Below are 24,135 nucleotides of genomic sequence, written 5' to 3'. Positions count from 1 at the left end.
AAAAGAGAGAGCACATACACTCAAGAGCAGGGAGAGGGAGAGAGAATCCCAAGCAGACTCCATACTGAGCGGGGAGCCCAATGCGGAATTCGATCCCATGACCCACGTGATCACAAGCTGAGCTGAAATCAAGAGTTGGTACTCAGTCAACTTGTGCCTGCTGGCTTGTTGAGCCATCCGGGTGCCCCTGACCTGTATTTTTAATCCCAAAAAATTGTCCTAAAATTGTCAAGATCCAGCTTTTTCCTTACTTTTGTACTGCTCTCTCTCTCCTGATTCATTACATTAGATTTCCCTGAAATTGTAACACAGGTCTGCAGTTCAGTTGTGTGTGTATGTATATGTGTGTGTGTTTTCTTGGCTCTGTGAGGAATTTCAAAACAACGCAGAATTATTCATCACCAAGGTGAGAAATCCGGAATTCCAGGACAAGAGCAGGAAACGTGTCTGCATGCAATGAAACGAAGGCAGAGCTACCTCTGAAGAGCCCTGGAATCCTAACAACCTCTCAGTTCTTGCTGGGGATCCGCAGGTTGGAGGTGAGGGGCTTCCTGATGTGCAGATTCGGGGGGTCGGGCTCGCCTCAGTGCAGGAGCTCCCCCAGAGAAAACATTCCCACCCATACCATACGTGACCTCTCGACACTTTTATTGAGCGGATTCACAAGCCAGCAAGCACAAGGGTTGGGGACAAAGCACCCACCATAGGAGGACCTGGAGCCATGCACCTGGTGGCACGGAGCAGGAGCCCCCACAGAGCCCACGCCAGGCCCATCACAGAGACATGGGGAAACCCGGGTCCCTGGGGGCCTGAAGCCTTGATGGCTCCTCAGACCCACTCACCGCAGCCCCGGGGACACCAGGCTGGCCCCCCGAGTGGGAGGGACTCGCCTCCTCCAGCTCAGTGCTGGGCTCGGCCACACACGCGCCCCAAACCAATCTCTGAGGCCCGGGGTTTCAGTGAAGCAAGGGAGGGGGTTCAGGAATGCAGGAAGCGGTCGGGAAGCCCCCTGCGGGGAGCTGGTGGGCCCTCTCCCTGCCCACGGCAGGTGCAACGCTCACAGGTGGCAGGTGCAATGCTCCCAGGCGGCAGGGGCCATGCTCCCAGGTGGCAGGTGCAGTGCTCATAGACGGCAGGTGCCGCTCCCAGATGGCAGGTGCAGCGCTCCCAGGCGGCAGGTGCAGTGCTCATAAGCGGCAGGTGCCGCTCCCAGGTGGCAGGTGCAGCGCTCCCAGGCGGCAGGTGCAGCACTCCCAGGCGGCAGGTGCAGTGCTCATAAGCGGCAGGTGCCGCTCCCAGGTGGCAGGTGCAGCGCTCACAGGCGCCGGCGCGGGTGGCCCGGGGTGCACAGAGCGGCCTGGCCGGCGGCCCCGGGGAAGTGGTCCTCCGTCCGGTAGAGCGCAGGCAGCTCGTAGGGCGGGGGCGCCGGCGCCCACAGCTTCTGCAATGACAGAAAACCAGGCGCACCATCAGCCCCTGTGAGTCACTCGCGCAGTGGCCTGACGATGCCGGTGTAGGACTGAGGGCAGCCTGCAGGGAGCACGGCCTGCGTGACAAAGGCTCCATGCACGGTCCTTGGGTGGCACCGCCTGGGAGAGCCAGCGCCGCCCCACCCAGGGAGAAGGGCCATCAGCACCGGTGGTCCTCGTCCCGGGCGGAGCACAGCTGGCACGGGGACACGGGGACGTAGGGACGGGCAGGGCCTGACAGGGGGACTGAGGAGCCAGGTGTCCCTCACACCTGCGTGTGCATGTGTGTGCACGCACACGTGGGCTCTGTGGGGGCCCCGGAGCCCCGGCACAGGGCCTGCTGCTGGGCAACTGGGGGGCGGGCTCAGTGTTCTGTCACCGGGTCCCCATCTGTGCCGCCTCGAGTCGGTGCCATATAAATGTGTTACTTTTTCAAAAAAAAAAAAAAAAAAAAACACTCAAACCATTTTAAGAAGTGTTCACTTATATTTGCTGCGGATTTTTGTTGAGAAGGGTGGGAAAAAGAGATTTTCCATCAAGCAGTCCTCCCCAAGCTCTGGTTGGTGAGACCCTTTCTCCAGGAGAAACCGGTTTCACAGAGGACAGTGTCCAACAGTGCTTCTCACAGGTGGCTGTGCAGTGGCACCTCCCCACCCCGCCTCCCCCCCTGGGCCTGAGGACACTGGTCTGGGGGCCCAGCACCGGGGTATTTCAAAGTCACCAATTGATTCTCATGTGGAGCCTGGGCTGATCCCAAAGACGGTAGCCCCTTGGGAAGAAGGGGGTTGGGCCCTACTGGGAGATGGGCAGGAATGTGGGGCTCAGGGGTGCAAAGGAATGAGGCCCTTCTGCACATCTTCATCAGGAGTCCCTCTCACCACCCTCCCCGTTTCCCTCCCATGCATCTCCCTTGACGGTCCCACCTCCTGGGCTCCCCCAGCTGAGACCCAGCACCACCCGGTGCAGGTGCCAGGGCAGGAGTGGCGGCTCTGGACCACAATCAGCAACAGCTCTCCCAAAGCCTGGGCCCTCCTCGGGCCCCGCACTGCATCCACACGTGCATACTCGGCCTCCCCGCACAGTTGTTCCCCCCAGTGATGCCCTGACCACCATCCTCATCGTGGAGGCGGGGAAACCAAGGCTCAGGGGGGTGCCTTACCCAGGTCCCACATATTCCGAGTGCCTGCCCACTCCACCACCACGTCCTGAGCGCCCACACCAGCCCAGGCCCATCTACACAAAAGACGGCAGCCCCAGCCACCCCGGGCTCCCTGGCGGGGTGAGACGGAGGAACCAACAGAGAACTCCGCCAGGTGATGGCTAATGGTGGGGAGACACAGGGAGCTGTAGGGCCTGGAGGAGGCCCAACTCCCCTGGGCGGTAGGGGAGGGGGCATCAGGGAGGTTTCTGGAGGCTTGAGCCATTGGGGGCCTCCACCGCCCAGCTGACAGGGCTGGCCTCCAGACTGAGTGGCATGTCACAGTGCCATGGCGGGGAGGGAGGGGCACCTGGGGACACCAGCAGCTCAGTCTGGAGTGGGGCCAGGTCACCATGTGGACAGAGATGAGGCTATAAACCAGGGCCCGATCACATGGGCTCTCGGAGGCTGTGCGAAGAACATCCCAAGAGACCAGGGAGCCACTGAAGTCACTAATCAGGAGTATGTGGCATTAGGTGTTTTATTTTATTTTTAAGATTTATTTATTTGAGAGAGAGAGAAAGAAAGAGAGAGCACGAGAGCAGGAGGAGAGGTAGAGGGAAAAGCAGGCTCCCCACTGAGCAGGGAGTCCAATGGGACTCGATCCCAGGACCCCAGAAATCACAACCTGATCAAAGGCAGATGCTTGACTGACTGAGCCACCCAGGTGCCCTAGGTGTTTTAGAAAGAGCAGAATTGAGGGGAAAGAGGGGAACAGGGAGGAGGCTGTGATCAATATCCCCTAACGGGGAGCAGCCAGGTTTTTAGGGCAGGAGTGGATAGATTCTCATGTCTGAGCCCCGAAGCCCTGAACTTTCCTCCACAGAAGGAAACCATCAAAGTATTTCAAGTCAGAACGTGCTCAGGTGTCAGGACTACCTATCTCCCTGTGTCACCATCCTGGAAAACCAGGATGAGCCATTCACCTTGGCCAAGGGCCAGCCTCACGAAAAGAAAGTCAATAGAACATTCCATTTGTCAACCCTGGGTCAGCCATTCTTGGCTCAGCCTACCTGGGGGTAGTTGGGGCCCAGGCCTATGACCTGCCCCCTCATTCTAGCACCTTCCTGAGCTGCCCCTTGCCCCCATGGATGGGATGCGAGGCCTCCAACAGCTCCATGACCAGCACACGACTGGGAAACGAGCCATGAGATACATCTCACAGCCTGAGGGATGCAATCCAGGGGTAGCCTATAGACTTAGAATATCCTCCCCTCTTTTCCCCTGAAAACTGGGCATCGCAGTCTCTAGAAAATGCAACTTTCAAACATATAATAACACTCAAAGACCAGCTCCCTTGTCCCAACACATGGCGGTCAAAGAACATTCTGTAATCCTGAAAAGATACATCTCTGCTCCTGACCCTCAGGTCCCAGGCCAGGGAAGGAGCCCACGAGGGGCCAGTGGCCAGGCTGGAGCCAGTGTCCTGCCCCAGTCACATGGCCTCATGCTGATCCCGTTCCTTCTGAAGTAGCTCTACTATTCAAAACGGGGTGCCTCTGAATGGGTAAGGCACCCCCACCCTGAGGGATGGGAAACGATTCCCATTCTGCCTCCTCCTTCAAGGAGAGAATCTTTCAAAAAGGGGACAAAATCAATATGATTATGACAGGACCAAGGAGGAGTCATCCTGCAAGCCTCCTCGCAGGACTGGACCAAACCCTGGCTAGCATCCTGGAGCACGTGAGGCAATGTGGGATGGTGACTCATAGCTAGTTGGAGAGCTGAGCCTGAAGGCCAGCCAGGAAGGGGTGACCTAGGAGGAGCCACACGGGCTCCAGAGTGGCCTCAAGGGTACATATGCTGCTCTTAGAGAGTGGGTGGGAGTGAAGCGGACACGGGCCCGTCTAGCCTCCACTGCCCGCTGGGATCGGCATCCTGATCTTCTTGCAGGGTCACTCGTCTGTGCCCGACCTGGCCACTGTCCCTACCTGCTGCGGCTCAGGTGGGGTTGGGGGGAGGCCTGACCCACCCGAGCTGTGATTGGTCCAAGGCTGAGCCTGTGACCCGAGCTGGGCCAATGGGAATCAGCCTTGGGACTCTCACCACTGAGACAGGGATGCCACCCCCAGGTTCCCAAGTGGATGGGCCACGAGCCTGAGGGCCACCTTTGCCACCAATCCCAGGGCCTGCCTGGGATTGAAGCCAACGCAGGGAAGCAGAGCTGGGAGGCAGTGAGACAAAGTCGGGCCGATATGATCTGAGAAGCTGAATCCATTATTCCTGAGGCGGGAGTTACCCTGGGCCGTTTCCTGTCCGTGAGCCATGGACTTCTCTTGTTTGCTTCAGCCAAGTTGACCTGGGCTGCTGTCACCTTGCAACCAGGCATCCTAAAACAATTAACCCACAGTGGAGCCAGGGAGTACTTGCAAACCAGCGGCTCCAATCAGCAGGTAAGGGCTGGTGTGCGAGGCTGAAAATAGCCAGATGCCCCAGCGGCTGCTGGGAAGAACAGACCACATCCTGCAGGCCAGGCCCCCATCGCAGGCACACCAGGACGCCATGGAAACCCACTCTCTCCCGGACTCTCCCAGCAACGTGCAAAACTGGGGTCATCGCGGTGTCTCAGAAGCGGCAGGAGCCAGGCGACCCGGGAGCTGGCGTCCACCAAGCTCGAACCCCAGCCTTTGCAGACCGAGCAGCAAACCCAAGCCCCTGAGAATCTCGCAGGGGGCTTCAGAGATCCCTACCTCTTTCTCGGCCTTCTCCGGATCCCCCTCTGGACGGGGCTGCCGGGTAAGCAAGGAGGAGTGTCCCCGACTCCGAGCTCCCCAGCTCCCAGCCTGCAGACTGTTCCAGACGCCTGGGACTGGTTAGGAGATGGGGAAATGTGACCCTGCAGGTCCCGGACTCGGCCACTCCGTGTCGGGGGTCTCCCTTCCCCGTCCCTGCCACCCCCAGCCCCCAGTCACCTGCTGGCCCCCCGGCGGCACTGGGCCTGGCCTGCTCTCCCCAGTCTACACACGTTCCCACATCCTCGGCTCCACCCTGCGCACCCCAGCTCTCAAACCCCGCAGCCCACACATCAGACGGGTGTGCTTGGTCTGCTTCATGATTTCTAAAAAATGGAATTAATTGCAAACATGTAACAGGAGATTTCTCATAAAAACCAGACTGCCAGCTTCTCTTGGAAAATCAGATGATATGACAGTTCCAGGCTTGCGGCTCCTTGGCTCCTCGTTGGCTCGGGGAGGGGGAGGGCAGAGCCGAGGGGCAGGAGGTGCTCTCCTCTCGGCCACTTCACCGTATCTGTGACCTGCTGCAGCACACACTTCACGGCTGGCCACCCGGGCAGTCTGTGCCACGGGGCAGCTTCTTGTCTGACGAGCCCCCACGTGGCCGTTGCAGCACGGGGTTCTGGGCAGATCACTGTCTCCTAAGGGGAAGCTCACCCACCTCAGGGTCTTGGTTTGCCCTGGGCCACCTGCCCACTTGTTTCCAGAAGTCCCCACCGCCCCTTGGGAGTCCCGGCCTGCCTGGTGTCTGTCTCTCTCTTGGGAAGCCCTAAAACTGCACATCCCTAATCGTGGTCTGCTTTCCGTTCGGGTCAGGGTTTGCAAACTTGTCCTCTGAAGGGCCACATGGTAAATACTTTAGGCCTTTGTCGCAACGACTCAACTCTGCCCTCGCAGCCCCACGGCCACAGATAAATACGTAAACTGATGGCGCGGCAGTGCGCTAAGAAACTTTAGATCAGGACAACAAATCCTTCCCTGTACCTCCCATAGAATGGGCACTGAGTGGAAGGTCACCAGACCCAGGATGGAGGACTCAGGGCCCGGTGCACCTTGCTGGCGGTCCCAGGCCTGGGTGCTATTTGGTGGGTGGCTCCTGGACCATCATTCTGGCTCCAGCCTGTCCTACCTCACCCAGGCCCCTCCCTGCCACAGCAGCACCACTCATGGGCTGGGTTCTGAGGTCCACAGATCAGCCCCAGAGCCTGGTCAACCCCTGGGGGCCTGAGACCCTAGGCCAATCCTCTGCAGGGGAGCTGGGGTGCCCAGAGGCCCACACTCCTCCCCAAGGTCACCAGGCTCCTCCCACTACAGTCACTACTCCTACTGTGCTCCAGTCCCTGTGACCCTCCCAAGTCCTCTTTCCTGTAGGGCTTCCTCTGCCCCATAAGCCTCACCGGAGCTTCGCTGCCCCTCCCCGTGTTGGGGCTTCCAAAGAGCAGAACATGAAAAGGAAAAGGAACTGCTGAGGAGGAACCTGGCAAACACCACCCCGGTCAGGTGGTCAAGGTCAACAGCAGCAGAGTCACATCTCGCTGACAACCCGGGCCCTGGGTGTGACGTGGTGAGAAGGCACTCCACCTCTGCGGTCTTCCTCCCAAAACCCGTAGCCCCAGTCTAACCACGAGAAAAACAGATCGGCCCTAAGAGAAGGGTATTGTACAAAATACCTAACCGCTTTTCCTCCAAACTGTCAAGGTCATCAAAACCAAGGAAAGTCTGAGAAGCCGTCATAGACCAGAGGCGGCTAGGGAGGCATGAGCTAAAGAGAATATGGTTGGGGTCTTGGATGCAAACCCGGAATAAAGAACGACAGTAGAGGAAAACTACCAGAATCCAAATAAACCGTGGTGTTTCGTTATCAGCGATCCATCAAGGCTGGTTCTTCGGCTCTGACAACGCACCACGGTAAATAAATATGATAGTAACTATGGGGGAAGCCTGGTGAGGGACACATGGGAACTCACCGTATACTCACAGCAACCTGTTTCTAATTCTAAAATTTTTAAAAATGTATTTGGGGGGGAAGAAAAGCAACAGACAGAAGAGACAGCTCTATCTGCAAGACCAAGCCCCCAGCCTCCCCACAACCACAGTGACTGAGCACTGAGCACTTTCCGAGCACCCTGCCCATGATGGGCCTCGAGGGTTCACAGCCCATCTGTTCTCACAGCTGCTGAGGGAGGCAGGTATCCTTAACCCCAATTTGCAGAAGAAGAAACCGAGGATCAGAAAGGTAAACTTGCCCAAGATCACCCAGTTGGGAACTAGCAGAGCAGGATTTGAACCCAGGGCCACCCAGCTCCAGCACCAAGCCAGGACCCAGGAAGCCCTGGGGCTGCGTGGGGCTGGGGGTGCTCTCAGTGCAGGACTCAAGATGTCCCTTCATCATCTGCTTTCTAACCTTACAGACATCAGGAACCCCCCCTCCCCCTTCCAGCCGGCTCAGAGATCACAAACTGGTGGCCTTTGGTTAGCATCTGGCCCGCAGACATGACTGGTTTGGCTCATGCAAATTTAAAAACGAGTTAGCTGCCAGCATGGAAGAATTGGGATGTTTCAAATAAATACTGAGTTCCTACTTCTCTTGAAAGAAGCGATCTGGCCACGCTGGGCCCACATTCCTGTGGGGTGCAGTGAGCTGGCCCCTCTAGACAGGGCATGTGCTGTCCAGTTTGCCACGGTCCCCACCCGGCCTGACTCACTCTTCCGCAGGACCTGCCGAGCCCCATGGGCATCTGGGCTGGCAGGGGCTCCCGGCTGCGTCACGTCACTCAGACACGGGGCTGTCGAGGAGCCGGATGGAGAAGGCGTCGCTTCCAGTCCCTCGCCCTGGGCCCCACGGGCTGGGAACCGCCAGCCTGGGGCGACCGCCAAGACCAGCGGCTGCTCCCTTGCCCACTGTCGCCCCGAGGGCTCCAAGAGCCCGAGGCAGCCACTCGCATGAGACGGTGCCCGTTTGGGGGCGGACAAAGCAGGCTTGGAGAGGAGAGGGTAGGTCCCATGGCCGGGGTCACCCAGCTGGGGAAAGGCCGAGCAAGGAACCAAAGTGGGCCCTTCTGAGCTCTGGACCCCGGCCCCGCCGCAGCCAGCCCGCAGGACCTGCCCCTGGTCCCAGCCTCCCGGCTCCGTCCTGGCCCAGGGCTTTCTGCACCCCGGGCCACGCCTGGCTATTCCGCCTGCAACATTCTGTGTCTGCTCCAGGGCCTCAAGTCTTCCAGAAGGCTCGGACAGCTGCGAGCAGAGCTCCTCCCACTCCTCTGTGAGCAGCCCCTGCGTGTCCAATCCTGCCTGAAGCGCCGGACTGGCCAACCTCACGGCGCCTGCCGAAAGCTGTCCCCCTTCCTCCCAGAGCGCTCCCTCCCAGCTGGGCCACCAGCCCCAACCTCTGCCAGCCCAGTGACCGGGGCAGCTGGTGGCCAGGGCAGGCTGCTGAGGCTCTAGGGACAGAGGAACAGGGCTGGAAGCTCCCGTGGTCCAGAAGGACCCTGGCAGCAGGGACAAGCTGGTGCAGTCTCAGTCTCGCTCGAGGTGATGCTGACCCTGGGCAGCTGCTCTAGAAGGTTTGTGGATCCCCGAGGATTCTTTCAGCTGGAGAAAAAGCGTTAACATGGCAACTAGCAGAGGAGGAGCCCCTAGAAGTCCTGCCAAGAGCCTGGCTACTAAATCCAAACCCTCACGCGGTCTGGGAGGGAAGACAGGACAGCCGGGTGGGTGGAGTCATGTCTCAGGCCTCCTCCAGAGCGAGACCCTCCTGGGCCCCCCCCAGCTCCTGGCCCCGAGCCCCACCTCCCCACCCTTGACCTGCGCTCTGCTGCACGCTCGGGCCCTCCTCCCTCGGAGCCCTCGTCCTGCAGTCCCGGCTCCCGCTCCAGCTGAGCCACTGGAGTCCTCCTATCTGAGCACCGAGGCCCCTGGGCTTTGCTTCTTATCATCCCATGGCCGCGGGTGGAACAGTCTGACGGCCAGGTATGATGCCTGTGTTTTTAATCGAGCACCTGCTATGTTCCCGAGACCCAAGTCCGCAGAGGTTTCACAAAGCCCCTCTACAGCTGAGCAAACTGAGGCTTCCGGTGGTTACGTGGCTCCCTGTGGGGCCCGCTCCCGCTGCCCAAGCTGGACACCCACATCCCCCCGTCCTTGATCCCTTCTGCTAATTCTCCCCATCACCACTGTTGTCCCACTAGTGCCACCTCTCAGCTGCTGCTCCTGCCCTTGACCCATTCTCCACATGGCAACCCAAGGGATCGTCTTAAGAGACAAATTGGATCCTCTTTTAAGTACGGTACTTAGATTGGGCAGCCCGGGTGGCTCGGCGGTTTAGCGCCGCCTTCAGCCCAGGGCGTGATCCTGGGGTCCCGGGATCGAGTCCCACATCGGACTCCCCGCATGGAGCCTGCTTCTCCCTCTGCCTGTGTCTCTGCCTCTCTCTCTCTCTCTCTCTGTGTCTCTCATGAATAAATAAATAAAATATTAAAGAAAAAAAACAGTACTTAGAGCAAAACACAATTCTTCACCATCATCAGGTCCTGCCGCTGAGGTCACCAACTGGCACTCGTCCGGCCAAACCCAGACCACAGGTGTGTCCCACTTGGCTTCCACTGGGCTGAGCGTCTTTACGAGTATTGTTGCTTTTGTTTGGTCTTTTGTGTTCTCTTTTTTTTTTTTTTAATTATTTATTTATTTATGATAGTCACAGAGAGAGAGACAGAGGCAGAGACACAGGCAGAGGGAGAAGCAGGCTCCATGCACCAGGAGCCCGACGTGGGATTCGATCCCGGGTCTCCAGGATCGCGCCCTGGGCCAAAGGCAGGCGCCAAACCACTGCGCCACACAGGGATCCCTTGTGTTCTCTTTTTGAATGAAATGCCTCTTCTCTTTAAAAGATGGATTTCAGGCTTCTTGTTTAAAGAATCCAAAGCTCTGGTGCATTGAGTTGTGACGACAAGCTGGTGCTGAGCTGTGGCCACCCCCTTTTAGAAGGGACATGGGCTCTCATCTCAGCCACCTGCGTGGCCCCTTAGAGCTGGGGTTTTCAACCCCAGAACCTATGACCCAGCCTGACTCTAAACTTGGTCTGTCACCTCCTGTCACTCATAACCCTCCAGCCTGGAAATCTGTTCCCGGACCTCCCCAAGGGTCTGGCCTGACTTGGACCTTTGCACCTGCTGTTCTCCCTCAAGGCTTTGGCACTAGATCTTCCCATGCTGCTTTCTTCCTTGAGACCCTCCTAGGGGACCCCCAATTTCACTGGTCACCTTCCCTCCACCACTGCACCACAAAGTTGCATATCCTGTCTACCTCATTCCTCAGTCTCCCCATCAGGCTGAGCTCCACAGGGATGGGACCTGTGTCAGTCTTCAGGGCCGCAGCCCCAGCAGCAGCCAGAGCTGGCCCACAGGAAACACTCAGGTGACGAGAAATGAATGAACCTGAATGCATTTGACACCTGAGGCAGACCAGGAAGGGCTGGCCTCTTGCCAAGTCAGGGCTCAGAAGCCCAAGACCAACGATGACAAACATCATCTCCAGGCGGGGACACCTGCTGGGCCCCGTTCTGGAGTCACCGGGTGGCCCAAGGCTGGCATCCCTGCCCTGCCAGGTCTGTGACCCACTATTGGAGACACGAGGTCATGTTAAAAATAAAACACACTCAAAGCAATGCACTGTCTTGGATGGGAGCCTGGAACAGAAAAGGGTTGTCTACGAAAAACCTGGTGAAATCCAAGCCAAGCCGGAAGTTTAGCGAATAGTACTGGACCGACATCGGTGTGTTTTGTTTTGTTTTTTTTTTTTTGACAACGGTGCCTTCGTGCTGTGAGATGACAGTGCAGGAAAAGGATTCAGGGGTGGACGGGAATTCTGTATTGCCTTTACAAGCTTCCTGCAAATCTAAAATTATCCAAAATAGAAAGTGATTTGAGGGATGCCTGGGTGGCTCAGCGGTTCAGTGTCTCGGCTCAGGATGTGTTCCCAGGGTCCTGGGATCGAGTCCCGCATCGGGCTCCCACATGGAGCCTGCTCCTCCCTCTGCCTGTGTCTCTGCCTTTCTCTGTGTCTCTCATGAACAAATAAATAAAATATTTTAAAAAAAGAAAAAAAGCGATTTGAAAATAAATATATACAGCATACCCGTGGCAGCATATGCAGAGCACTGAGCAAACAACACAGATAAGAGCTATTAAATAATAACACCAATGTCATTAGTAATAATAACAGCTGCTAAACCTTACATTATTCGAATGACTGCTCAGGATGATCCCATGCAGAGGATCTAACTGTAAATCCTGCCACACAGATGTGGGGACTGAGAGTCAGCAGGCTCACGACCTCACTCAGGGTGTGATACTTGCAGGTGACAGACCAGGAGGGCCTCCTGGGCGTGCAGTTGACAGGCCCTGGACTTGCTCCGATGTTCCACTGTCACTGCCTTGGAATTCTTTTTTGTTTTTTAAATTTATTTATTCATCAGAGACACAGAGAGGCAGAGACACAGGCAGAGGGAGAAGCAGACTCCCTGTGAGGAGTCCGCTGTGGGACTCGATCCCAGGACCCCGGGATCACAACCTGAACCGAAGGCAGACACTCAATCACTGAGCCACCAGGTGCCCCAACTGCCTTGAAATTCTTTTTTTTTTTTAAAGATTTATTTATTTATTTGTTCATGATAGAGAGAGAGAGAGAGAGAGAGAGAGAGAGAGAGAGAGAAAGGCAGAGACACAGACAGAGGGAGAAGCAAACTCCATGCAGGGAGCCTGAGGTGGGACTCGATCCTGGGACTCCAGGATCGTGCCCTGGGCCAAAGGCAGGCGCCAAACCGCTGAGCCACCCAGGGATCCCCTGCCTTGAAATTCTTAATAAGCTTTGACAAAGGGGCCCTGTGAATTCCATGGCCAGTCCTTGGATCTCTGGGCTCCCTGGGTAGTGCTCGTGTCTCAGAAAGGTCACCCATGGGTGGCTGCATGGGTAGCACAGGGCTAGTGCTCCTGGCCAGGAAAATACCACGGGGCAGGGGGTGGTGGCCAGCATGGTGGTGAATCTGATGGGGGGAAGGTACATGGGTGGAGGGATTTGGTCGGAGCCAGGACTGACTCACTCTTGGCACAAAGCAAGGAAAAGAAGGTTCTTTCCCAGCCCAGAGCATCAAACCAGCTACCCCCTCCCAGGGGTCTGCTCAGTTCACACCTTGTCAAACAGATTCTCCACTTCCCCGCAGGAGGCATGGTTATGCCCAGATTCCAGCCACGGGTGGTCCACCTCCAGACGCGTGGCCATGGCCTCTATCAACAGCTGGCTAAGGTCCCCAGCTGGCTACTGTCATGCGGGAACGGTACATTTCTCACTCTGATGCTGGTTATCAATAGAATCCTTGGAGGTTTTGTTGGCTGGCCTCAAAGGTGGTTGGCTCCACAAAAGAATGTTGAAAATAGCACCAATTAGCTCTGGGAAGCAGAAAGCAAACACAGACTCCATCAACCATTCTGTCAGGGTCCCTAACGTGGGCAGCTGTTCTCCATCAAATAAACAAGCTATTAGGGCAAGAACAGAGGCGTCCACCAGAACCAGCAGGTGTTAAGGAGCGACCTACCTGCCTGCCCCATGCCCCTGCCCAGCCTGGAGAAAGACTCTTCCCCCGGGGGCTGAGCAGCCACCTCCGGGGAGCCGAAGGAACCTGCCACAGAGGCGCGGCCCAGACTGTCACCTGTGCCATTTCTCCCCTGTCCCGGGCATCCAGGCAGCCTTGGGAGCCTCCTCTCAATCCATCCTTTCTTCAGACCCTGGTGCCCTCAGAGCTACCATCTGGGCTTACAAACCTCCTCCTCCAAGTGGGCGGCCCGGGCTGTGGCCACGGCATCGGCATCGATGCCATCTCCGAGGCCCCAGCACTAGCTTCCTTTCCCAGGAGCTCACCACTCCTCCCCCCACCACGCTGTCTGGGTCTGATTAAGACATTTTATCCACCAGGCCCCTCCTTGAGAGTGACAAGGGATGATTTTCAAGGTCTGGAAAATAACATCTGAGAGTGAGAGAAGAAAGAGAGCAGGAGATGGGGAGAGCAGGGGTAACCAGGGACGGGGACAGAAACACAGACCATGGGAGGGAGAGCCAGAAGGTGGAGAGATGCACACACATGAGACAGAGAGAGAGAGAGAGAGAGAGAGCTGTGGAACCAAGATGGGAGGCTCAGAAAAAGTAGAAGCTGATGGAAGGGAGGAGGGAGGTGGGGGAAATGGGGAGAGAGCGATGATGTGAGAAGTAAGATGGAAGAGGAGAGGGAAGCATGGGGACCAGGGAGGAAAGTGAGGCACACCAGAGAGGTGGTGGTGGGGGCAGGCTGGGGACGTGGCCCGGGGGGAGGAGATGGTGGTGGGAGCGCGCCAGCCAGTCTGTGCACCCAGGACCTCTCCAGCCCCCAGCCTGGTCACTGCGCCAGAAGCAGCAAGGAAACCCCCTCTGGCCACCCCAGCACCCCGGCCCCAATCCTCTGTCAAAGAAATAATAGTCCCAAAGGACAGATGCCAGTCTTTGCGGGAGGGACTCCATCTCACCTTAGGGGCAACACTTTGTTCCTTTCCCATGTTGCTTAGGACTTCTGGAAACCCTGGTCTAAACCCTGCACCACAGAGCCCAGCCAGTGGCCTCTCAGGGGTCCAGGCCTCTGGTTGCACAGACAGAAAAGGGAGGAAAGGAGAAATCCTGAGCACACTCCCTCTCTCACACCCACCCCAGACACCCAGCCCCGAGGCACCCCTACCCCACCTACAGGGACCTCATCTGCCTGTCTGTCTAGGCTGGCCATATCCCTGTGCCTGGTGCACTTGGATGCTTCATCAGTTGGTGCTCGGGCATCCACCTGGACCCCCTCTGCCCCCCTGCATGATCTCATTCGGCCTCAGGGCTAAAGCCACTCGCTCCATGCTGGACACCTCCAGCCCTGAGCCCCCACACTCGTACCTTCGAGGGGGGCCCTACCTGCAAACGCATCCACACGAACTCTTGAGTCACATGGCAACTTGGATGAATCTCCAGGGAACGATGCTGAGCGAGAAAAGCCAATCCTGAAAGGTTACATGGTGTAGGATTCCATTTATAGAACATTTTTGAAATAGCAAAATTTTAGAAACGGAGGGCAGATTAGTGGCTGTCGGGGATGGAGCAGGGGTGAAGGTGGTCACAAAAGGACAGCGTGAGATCCCTACAATGTTGGAAACGTTCAGCATCTTGACCAGAGAGCCAGAGACGGAAACCTAAAGGATGTAAAAATGTACAGAACCAACAATACAACTGTAGAGAAGCTGAAGCCCTCGCCGACGAGTGCAAGTAAAACTGGGAGACCTAAGACCGGTGTCAGTACCTGGCCAGGATACTGTACTACAGTTTTGCAAAATGTTACCTACCACTGGGGAAAAATGGGCAAAGCACACAGGGCTTTGTGTTATTTCTTGACTGCGTGTGAATCTATAATTGTCTCAATAAGGAAGTTCAATTAAACGCCCTGCCTCCCACACGCACAAAGAAGAGGTGCTGTCACCCCAGCCCCAGCTGGTCCACCCTGGTCCAGGCCAACAGCAGCATCTCTCCCTGGACCATCCCAGCGGCTCAGACCTCGGGCACACAGGCCGGATGCAGGCCCGTCTCAAACCCTCTGGAGCAGAGTCCCAGCACCCGGCCCACATCTGCTCCCTCCGCTCCCTCCACCTTCACCTCCGGCTCCGCAGGCTGCCCGCCCAGGTCTCTGGGCTCCCTCGGCTGCCCAAGACGCCTGCACACTCCCTTCCCCAGCTCCGTCACTGCACCTGCTCCTCCGGCTCACTGCCTCAGGGAGGCCTTCCCTGACCACCTCCTGCCCTCAGACACACATCTCCATCCCCTGGGACACTAGACTGTGGGCTGTCGGTGGGGGGGTGGGGGGGGCAGGGATAGAATCTGTCCTTCCTGGGTTCGGAGGATCCGAAAGACCGAACAGCTCATTCAGGTGGCTGAGTATTTGCTGAATGAACGAATGAAGAAATGAATGTACGAATGAACAGAAGAACAGAGGGGAGGTCCGTGGAGATCTGGCATCAAAGGAGTTAAGTGGGGGATCCCTGGATGGCTCAGGGGTTTAGTGCCACCTTCGGCCCAGGGTGTGGTCCCGGAGGGATCGAGTCCTGCATCAGGCTCCCTGCATGGAGCCTGCTTCTCCCTCTGCCTGTGTCTCTGCCCCTCTCTCTCTCTCTCTCTGTGTCTCATGAATAAATAAGTAAAATATTAAAAAAAGAAAAACAAAGGAGTTAAGTCTGACTCAGGGGCTGGGGCAGGAGGGGGTGAAGGGCTGGGGTCCTGGAGCAGCCGAGGAGAACTTACAGGGGAATGTGGGGGAGGAAGAGGCCAGTGCCTGCCTCAGCACAGAGGGGGATGGGCAGGGCCGGCTGCAGGAGCAGAAGCCCAAGGTACAAGGGAGAGAAGCCCAGGAGGATGAGCTGCAGGCAGGCCACGCTGCACCCCAACACACACCCCAACACACTCTCGAGAAAACCAGTAACAGGGTTTGGGTGGAGGCTGAGCTCACTTTCTGGGGCCTCCTGGGGATCTAGGGGCCAGTCTAAGGGCTTCCTACCATCTGCCCACTTCCTCCAAAGTGGTTCATGCTCCTTAGGGAACGATTGTGCAAGTGGAGGTTGGGGCGGAGGGAGGACATCACAGAGGGCCTTGGATTTGCCCTGTGACGCGCTCTCCAAAGCCCCCGAGACGGTGCCAGCACTGAGAGCAGGCCCCTTCACCCAGCCCAGGAAACTGTCCACCCACGCCCACATCCCTTGGACGGCAGTGGGCCCCCTGCCCAGCTGTGTGATCTTGGCCAAGTTACTTGACGTCTCTGTGCCTCAGTTTTCTCACCTGGTAAAAGGGCCAATACTAGTGTCTACTTCACCAGGTGTTATGCCCGTATAACTGCAAAGTGCTTAGAAAGCAGTAAGTGCCCAATGGTTGCCGAACTAATTTCATCATTATGGCCCCCCGAATTCATAGTCTTTTTAAATACCGTCAGCAGCTTAGAAAGAGCCCAAGCGAACAATTTCATAACATTGCATTTTTAGTATTAAATGCGTTCAGTTTCAAAACATGAACATTTAAACTAAATCACAGTTGCAGGAGCCAATTGTAGTACAGTCACTTTTACAGTGACTTTTAATAACAAGGGGCCTCAAAAATTCTAAGTGTGAGGACACCTCCCAGCCACCAAAAGGCATGGTTCATTTATCAACCAAGGCAGCTGGCTCATAGTATATACTCAATAAATGCCTCCTGGCCAGTGACAAGCGACAGGAGGCCACTACCAGGCACCAGGACGCTGGCAGCCAGCCCCAAGAGCAGCCAGCGGCCTCCCATTTCTTTCAAACCAATGACCGATGCCATCTGAGCCACTCCTACCCACCCTCTCTGCCCCCCACACTCCTTAGGGTATTGCGAGGGCTCTGGAGCCAGGTCTAAGCCAGCTAAGAGGTGCCAGGCACAGGAGGGGAGGAGGTGGTGTCCAGGCCACAGCGCCCAGGTTCCCACCCCAGGCCGGTGGGCGCCTCTCCACCAGGCCTGGAAACAGCCCCTCCCTGCTCCTCACTAAAGCCAGCATCACCCCCTTCCCACTGAGGTTCCCAGGTTAATTATTAGGACTGTCCAAGTAATGGGAACTTTGGCCTCGACTTTAGGTCTGGCAGCAAGACCAGGTGCGATGGTATCAGCTGCAACAGGCACCTGGATGAATTTACTGCTTAATGAGACGTGGTTTATTTTCTCAGAAGAAAGCTGACCATGATCAGAGCCAAGTTGAAGCGCTTCCCTGGCTCCTGAGGCATCAAAGGGATCACACTCCCTCCAGACGCCCCAAGCCCAGCAGCGGGGCATTGGACTAGCATCCACGCCAGGGAAGGGCTCACCTGCACGCACCACGTCCCTCAGAACCTGGGGAGCTGAGGGCGGGGGCCCACCCTCGCCCAGGAGCACGGTGCCACCCCACACCCAGCCAGGCCTTCCCTCTCCCGTGGCAGCCACTCCCCTGACCTCTCAGTCCTCCTCCGCCACGGGTGGCAGTCGGAGGCATGCAGCGCCCCTCAGATTTATCCGCTCATAGCACCTGCCCTGGAGCTTTACCTTCTGGGGAGACCTTGAGCTGGGACAGGGACCTGGTTTCATCATTCTGTCATCCTCTGGCACTTGGGTCACAGCTGTCACTCACTACTAATAGCTTCCAGGTACCATGTGTCACTGCAGGACTCCCTCTTACGGTGACCCTATGTCCCCAAGGACGCCAGGGTTCTGAGAGGGGCAGCAGGCGTCATGCAGCCCAGTCCATGGACGCAGAACCAGATTCAGACCTGGTGGCCCTTCCACTCCCCCGTCTTTCTGCCTGAGGAGGGAGGGGTGACAGGGAGTGGGGGGCAAGGGACACAGTGAGGCTTTGTGTTGTGCGGGTGCCCAAGAAGAGAGACATGGAGAGAGGAAGAGATGAGCAGATGAATGACTCAACGACGGGGATCCAGATGGACATGGAACCTGACAGGGGCTGACCTCTCCACGTGGTGGCCAGAAAGGCCCCCAGTGTGTCCAATGTGGTGGGGACTCAGGGGGGACCTCGGATGCCCCTGGTGCCTGTCCCCCAAGGACCCAGCCTCACCTGGGACATGTCCTCGGGCCAGGCCAGTGCCAAGGAGCCTGCTCTGAGCTGCCACCTCGGCCAGGCCGGCCCTGGGGGGACAGTGGCTCGGGGAAGAGGGGGGCTGCTCCATTCAATCCCAGTGGCGGGATGGGTGGCAGCTTAACACAAGCTTGTGGGGTGCCGATGGGACCCTGAGTTGTTCAAAAAAGGAAGTTTCTGCAAAACAGATCCCAGCAGGGCAGCCCGGGTGGCTCAGTGGTTTGGCACCTGCCTTCAGCCCAGGGTGTGATCCTGGAGTCCAGGGATCAAGTCCCATGTCGGGCTCCCTGCTCCTCCCTCTGCCTCTCTCTTTCTCTCAAGAATAAATAAGTAAAATCTTAAAAACAAAACAAAACAAAACAGATCCCAGCAGCCCACGCTCGCAGAGCAGCAGCCAGGCGCTGGCCCGTGCTGAGGGCCGCACACACGAGTCCTGATTCCCCGAGGCTCGGTGCAACGCCGCAGGTGCTCTGGAGCCAGACGGCTGGGGGCATCGGGGCCGCTTCTCTACCCTCCTCCGGCTGACTGCAGCCAAGTGGCTCCACCTCTCCCTGCCTCAGTTGCTCTTCTATAAAATGGGCCAGTGATGGCTGCCCACCTCCCTACAGCAAGCAGGAACTGAGGCCCGAGTTCAGTCCAGGGCACCTAGCACAGTGTCTGCCATGCAAGAGTCCTCACCTGGCTCCTCTCCTAGTGATTTAGGAGCCTCAGCACCCAAACAGTGCTCACGTCACAGCAGGTGCCCGATAGAAATCTGCCAAGTAAAGAGGGAATCCTGCACGCTGAACCCTCAACCCGATTCCACGAGGTTTGAGCACTGCTCCCCCATCTCACAGAGGGGAAAGGTGAGACCCTGTTCCAAGACCCTGTTTCTGCCAAAGCACAAACCCAGGGCTCTTGGGCTCTAGAACCCATGCTTTCGTTTTTAAACTCATTTTGGGGGGTGCCTGGGTGGCTCAGTCAGTGAAGCAACTGCCTTCAACTCAAGTCATGATCCCAGGGTCCAGGGATGGAGCCCTGCATTGGGCTCCCTACTCAGTGAGGAGTCTGCTTCTCCTTTTCTCTGCCCCTCCCCACCACTCATGCGCTCTCTCTCTCTCTCTCTCTAATAAATAAAAAATCTTAAAAAAAATAAACTCCTTATTTTGGAAATTTTCCATATTTACAGGAAACACAAGAAAGCAAAGACGGGGTGATGATTTTGAGCCCTACATACTATCATCTGGTTCTGAGAACTGTCATTCATCTGAGCCAGAGATTCTGAACTCAGGGCAATTTTGCTTCCAGGGACTTTTACAATTTCTGAACTTTTATGATGGTCATAAATGGAGGCATCTGTTGGGCAGAGACAAGTGTCACTGCTAAGATCGTATGAGCTATGGGACAGCCCCACAGCAGAGAAGGACCTGGCCCCAAATGTCAGTAGTGCCGAGGCTGTGAAACCCTGGTCTGAACCCAAGCTCTCAACTACCCCCCTCCAAGTACCCAGGAGTTTGGTCTACACTCTTGGGGCGAGGGGTGCATTAACACATGGGAACCAGGAGGGCAGAAGCTCTCTATGAAGGGTGACCTTGAGGGGGACACTCCCACTCCTCAGTAAACAGGCATTGATGCCACAGCAGGCCTGGCTCCAGGAGGCCTGGGAGCCAAGAGGTCCCCTGAGATTTCTTTGAGCCTCATTAGTTTTCAAAATCAATCGATTTCACAAAAAAATCTGTATTCCCAACCTCTCTTTAAAAAAAAAAAAAAGAAGAAGAAGAAGAAGGCGGCCAAGGTCAGGCCACTCAGAGCCTTAGCTCCTGGCTGGAGTTGAGGGCCCCCGCCTCTCACTGGGCAGTCTCTGCCCACCCCCTGTGCCACACTTAGGGCCACCTGACCCCAGGGTCTGAATTTCAACCTGCGGAGCATGAAAATCATGGGGCTCCAGGACCAATTCCTGGTTAGGTCAAAATGTTTTAACTGTCCTGAGCCTCAGTTTCCTCATCTGTAAAGCGGAAATGGTAACAGCCCCTATGTAACAGGTGGGCAAGAGGATGAACCCGGCCAGGGCAGGTAAAGTGCTGGCTTCCGCTGGCCCAAAGGAGAGCCCAGAGAGCTCTGGCTTTTCACTACTAAGTCAAAGATAGGACAGTCCCTATCCTTGAGGAACTCTCAGTCTGGGGGAACAACAGGTGAAAATACAGAGGACACCCCGAGCTGCTAGGACACCAGGGGAAAGGACAGGAAATCGGGAGCCCCAAGGAACGCTGCCTGGGGGTACACAGGTAGCTTCCCAGAGGCGGTAACATTCGACTTGGCCTTGGAATAAACATCACCAGGCAGGGTGCAGGGTGCAGGGAGGGTATTGTAGAGGACGCACTGTGTGCCACCTGCCAGGGAGCAGTTGGAATGCTCCCACTTAGGCTTCATCGAACAGCCCCTCACAAAATAGAAACCCCTCCTTGTTGAGAGGAACCTTCTTCTCAGTCACCCTCAAAATCTCAACAGGAATGCAATGCTTAAAAAAAAAAATCTTGTTTGCAAACCAGCCTGCCAGGAGCCCTCTGTCCCTCCCTGGCACACATGCCACCAAATATCTGGAGTCACACAGATCCATGGACGTGTGAGCGTGTAGCTCACGGAGGCCCGGTTTGGTGGGGTGGGGGTGGGGGCTGGGGACCAAGCGCCACTCAGCCCTCCATTGTTGCGTTAATATTTGCCATCTGCTCATGTTGCAGTTCCACCGCAAGGGATGATGGGGCAGAAGGAGAAGAAGAGGCCAGTTCAGGGCCGGGGAGAAGGAGCCTTGGAGTCTCCTCTGCCTTTTTTGTGTTGGTGCCTGGCTCGGCCTCCACTGCCAGATAAAGCCCCAGCCAAGCCATGCCTCCTTCCGGGAGTCACCCCTCCAGGGGGACTGGGCCGAGGGAGGGGGAGGGGGAGGCGCCCCAGCCAGCCAGAGCCTCCCCCTCCTCCCTCCCTCCCTCTGCTGGGCTGGGTGGGGAGGGAGCTGGGGGTGCACAGAGCAGGGAGCGGGGAGGGAGGAGACACCGAGCCTGGCACTGCTGACTCCTACAGGCCAGCCCGGGCAGGGCTGCTCCGCCCACAGCCTCCATTACCTCTAGGAAAGCCCAAGAGGCTGCCGGGCTGCAGGGGAGAGGGGCAGGCGGGGACACTCTTCCCAGCTCTGCTCGGCCTGGAGACGGCCTCCAGAGAAATCGGGGGAGGCCCTCAAGGGCCATGGGAGCCTGGAGAGCATCCACTGATTAATATTTACTGAACACCTACTATGTGCTCCACGTGCATGGGAAACTCAAAGGCCCACAGACAGGCAGGGACCCAGCAGGGGGGACTTGGGCCAGAGGGTGGTGCGGCTGGGATGCTGCTTGGGAGCCCAGACCTCGGCTTTTTCAAGAGAAAACAAGTACAGATTCTTATGTGAAATGTGGTTTTTGAATGCTGGCAACTCATTCAAACGGAACACACACACACACACACACACACACACACACACCCCAAGCTGGGCAAAGAACGTGCGTTGGTAGGGCAGGTTTGACCTAAGGCTCTTCAGTGTACAGCCACAACCACTGAGGCTGGGGTCCTGGTCCTTAGAAAGAACCCACAGAGAGGGGACAGATCCACCGAACAAGGTCAAAGCTGGATCAAATCCTGGCTTCGCCACTTACGCTCCGCGACCTGGGCAAGTGTACAGACGCCCCTGAACCTCGGGTTCCTGCTCCATGAACAGGAGTAACAACAGCTCCCTCTGGGGTTGTCGGGGGAAGCTGAGCCGGCGCGGAGAGCCCTTCACGGGTGCGCTCAGTACTACTCTAGTAGTGGAGCAAGTAGATGCTCCCTGGAACCGCGGCTGTGAGTCACGCTGCTACTCAGGATCGGAGGCCCCGGCTGCGGCTGGTGCAGAGAAGTAAAGACGACGCCTCTTCACTCTTCCCTGGTTCCAAAGCCTCTAGGAGGTACGGGCCCTCGGCCTGAAATCCAGAGCCGGGGAGCATGCTGGACACAACCCGCAGGTGCCACAGCTTTCTCCCAGGGCACTTACCGTGTAGAAAATCAGCTGCTGACTTTTAGACATCAGAAGGTTCGCGTAAGACCCTCGTCGTCCAGCTTTCTCTCCAACACGGGAAAATCCGGCCATCCTTGGATCCTTCGTTCCAGCGAGGATGCCGGTGAGCCGCTGGACAACCTCTCCGCTTTAGAGGAGGCGTGGGCGCTGCGATCTGCCCCGGTTCCCGCTACTCCTTACTGTGTCACCGCCCGCGACCCCCTCACGTAGGCTGCCGGGCGGCCCCGTGGGCTTTTCTAGGGTGAGGAGGGGGGCCAGGCTGCAGGCCGCCCAGGCAGCCTCTGGCTCCGTGTGGGTGTCGGGACTTGGTCCCAAGTGGTTTCGCTATTAGCCAAAGAGATTTCCTTGGAAAGCATCACACTCTTATCCACCAGAAAATTAATCAAAATGACACCTCCTGAACAAGATGTTTTGGCTCGACAGAAAACAAAACAAACAAATTAGGGAGGCTGCTCGGCGCCTTGGGGCACAAGCGCACAGAGGGCCCCGTGTGGTCTGCAGGACAGCAGGGGTGGCCACCGGCCGTGACTGGGCCTGGGCCAAGGGGACACGCAACAACACTTGACATGGGCTTCCCTGCCCTTCCGGGGCCTGCGTCCCCGAGTCTTCAGTTCCACGCCCCCTTCCAGTTCCACACATGCCTAGAAAGATCTCCAGGTGCGGGGGCCCTCTGTGCTGACCTGGGCTGAGCGCCGCCTGTTTAGGCGGGGTCTCTGGAACCCAGACACTCGTCCGGGAGACCTGGATCCCCCACCTGGAGCCTCTGCTCTTTCTTCCAACTGCACAGAGGCCCCGAGGCCCAGGGAGGTAAGGACCCCGGCGAGCTCAGGGCACAGCATGTGACGTTTCTAGGCCGAGGACACCCACTCCTCAGCCTGCACTCGGGAGCTCAGAGAACTCACCCCACTCAGTTCTCACACGACATTGCTCAGGTCTCAACATGACGCTGCCGACCACGGACGCCAGCCCCGGCTCAGGGTAGAGAAGGAGGCCTGGCGGTTCCCCAAGTGAACCAGACTTACCATGTCGCCCCCACTGCTATGAACCCTTCTGTGGCTCCTCATTGCCCTCAGAATAGTATTAAGCTCCTTTGGGTGACCCAAGACCCTGCCTAATCTGGCCCTGACCTCATGTCTCCCAAATCTCCCCTTTGTTCACCCGGCCAACCACACTGTCCTTCGTGCCACCGCTCTGCACCACGAGCTGTCCCACCTGAGCCTTTCTTTGTGTTCAGAGTCCCCTCTGCAAGGAGCACCCTTCTCCATGGTCCCCTTTTGAAACGACTCGCTGCTGAATTTTCTTAGGATTTGGTCACTGCCTGTATTCCCACACTAGACACAAGCTTTCTGGGGGAAGAGATCACAGGTCTCTCCCAAGGCAAGGGAGGACGAGTTAAGAAAATGGGTTCATATCCTGATGCCCAGCTATGTAACCTTGGGCAAGTAACCTCTCTGGGGCTTAGTTTGCTCACTTGTGCAATGGGGATAAAAGTAGCACCCCCACACACTTTCTGGGGTGTCGACCAGCTGAGAATGGTGCGTGCCACCGCAGGGCTGGCTCTGGGTTAGCGTGGCCACGATACCTGCGTACCACTGAGCAGTCACAGTCTGTCCTGGGTGGCTCCGTTATTTCCAGACAAAGCTGGCTTTTCGGATTGGCCGATGCTCAGAATCCGAACCATCCTTCTGAGAGTTCTAGAGTTTTTCTCTTCCTTTCTATTCCCACTGCTTTGGTGAGGCCTTCGTCACTTTGCATCAAACACCAAACTAGCTTCCCAGCAAGCAGAGCTTTCCTGGTCGAGCCTCCATCAGTGAGGCAGCAGTGGAGCGGTCTGACGCTCACAGAGGCTAAGTGACTTGTCCGCAGACACACAGCCAAACAGGCCAGAGATGGGGCCTAGTGACAGTGAGAGAGAAGTACCATGCTTATAAGGGCTACATGTTAAAAATCTTGGAATGTTGTAAGCATCACCACAAAAGCACAATGAGAAATTTTCATGA

General features: G+C 57.0%; 1 protein-coding gene across 1 annotated transcript in view; it reads right to left on the bottom strand.

The window, feature by feature from the left end:
- Positions 1–627: 627 nt before the first annotated feature.
- Positions 628–24,135, bottom strand: part of BCAS4 (breast carcinoma amplified sequence 4) — a 55,950-nt gene continuing 32,442 nt past the window's right edge. The window contains 1 exon segment of the mRNA XM_072801430.1: positions 628–1,441. Within this exon segment, the coding sequence (XP_072657531.1) occupies positions 1,316–1,441 (126 nt within the window). The 3' untranslated portion in view covers positions 628–1,315.

The sequence above is a fragment of the Canis lupus genome, chromosome 26, assembly GCF_048164855.1.
Source record: "Canis lupus baileyi chromosome 26, mCanLup2.hap1, whole genome shotgun sequence".
In the NCBI taxonomy this organism is placed as follows: domain Eukaryota; kingdom Metazoa; phylum Chordata; class Mammalia; order Carnivora; family Canidae; genus Canis; species Canis lupus.
Note: the sequence above shows the minus strand (reverse complement) of the source record. Positions and strands in the feature narration are given on the sequence as shown.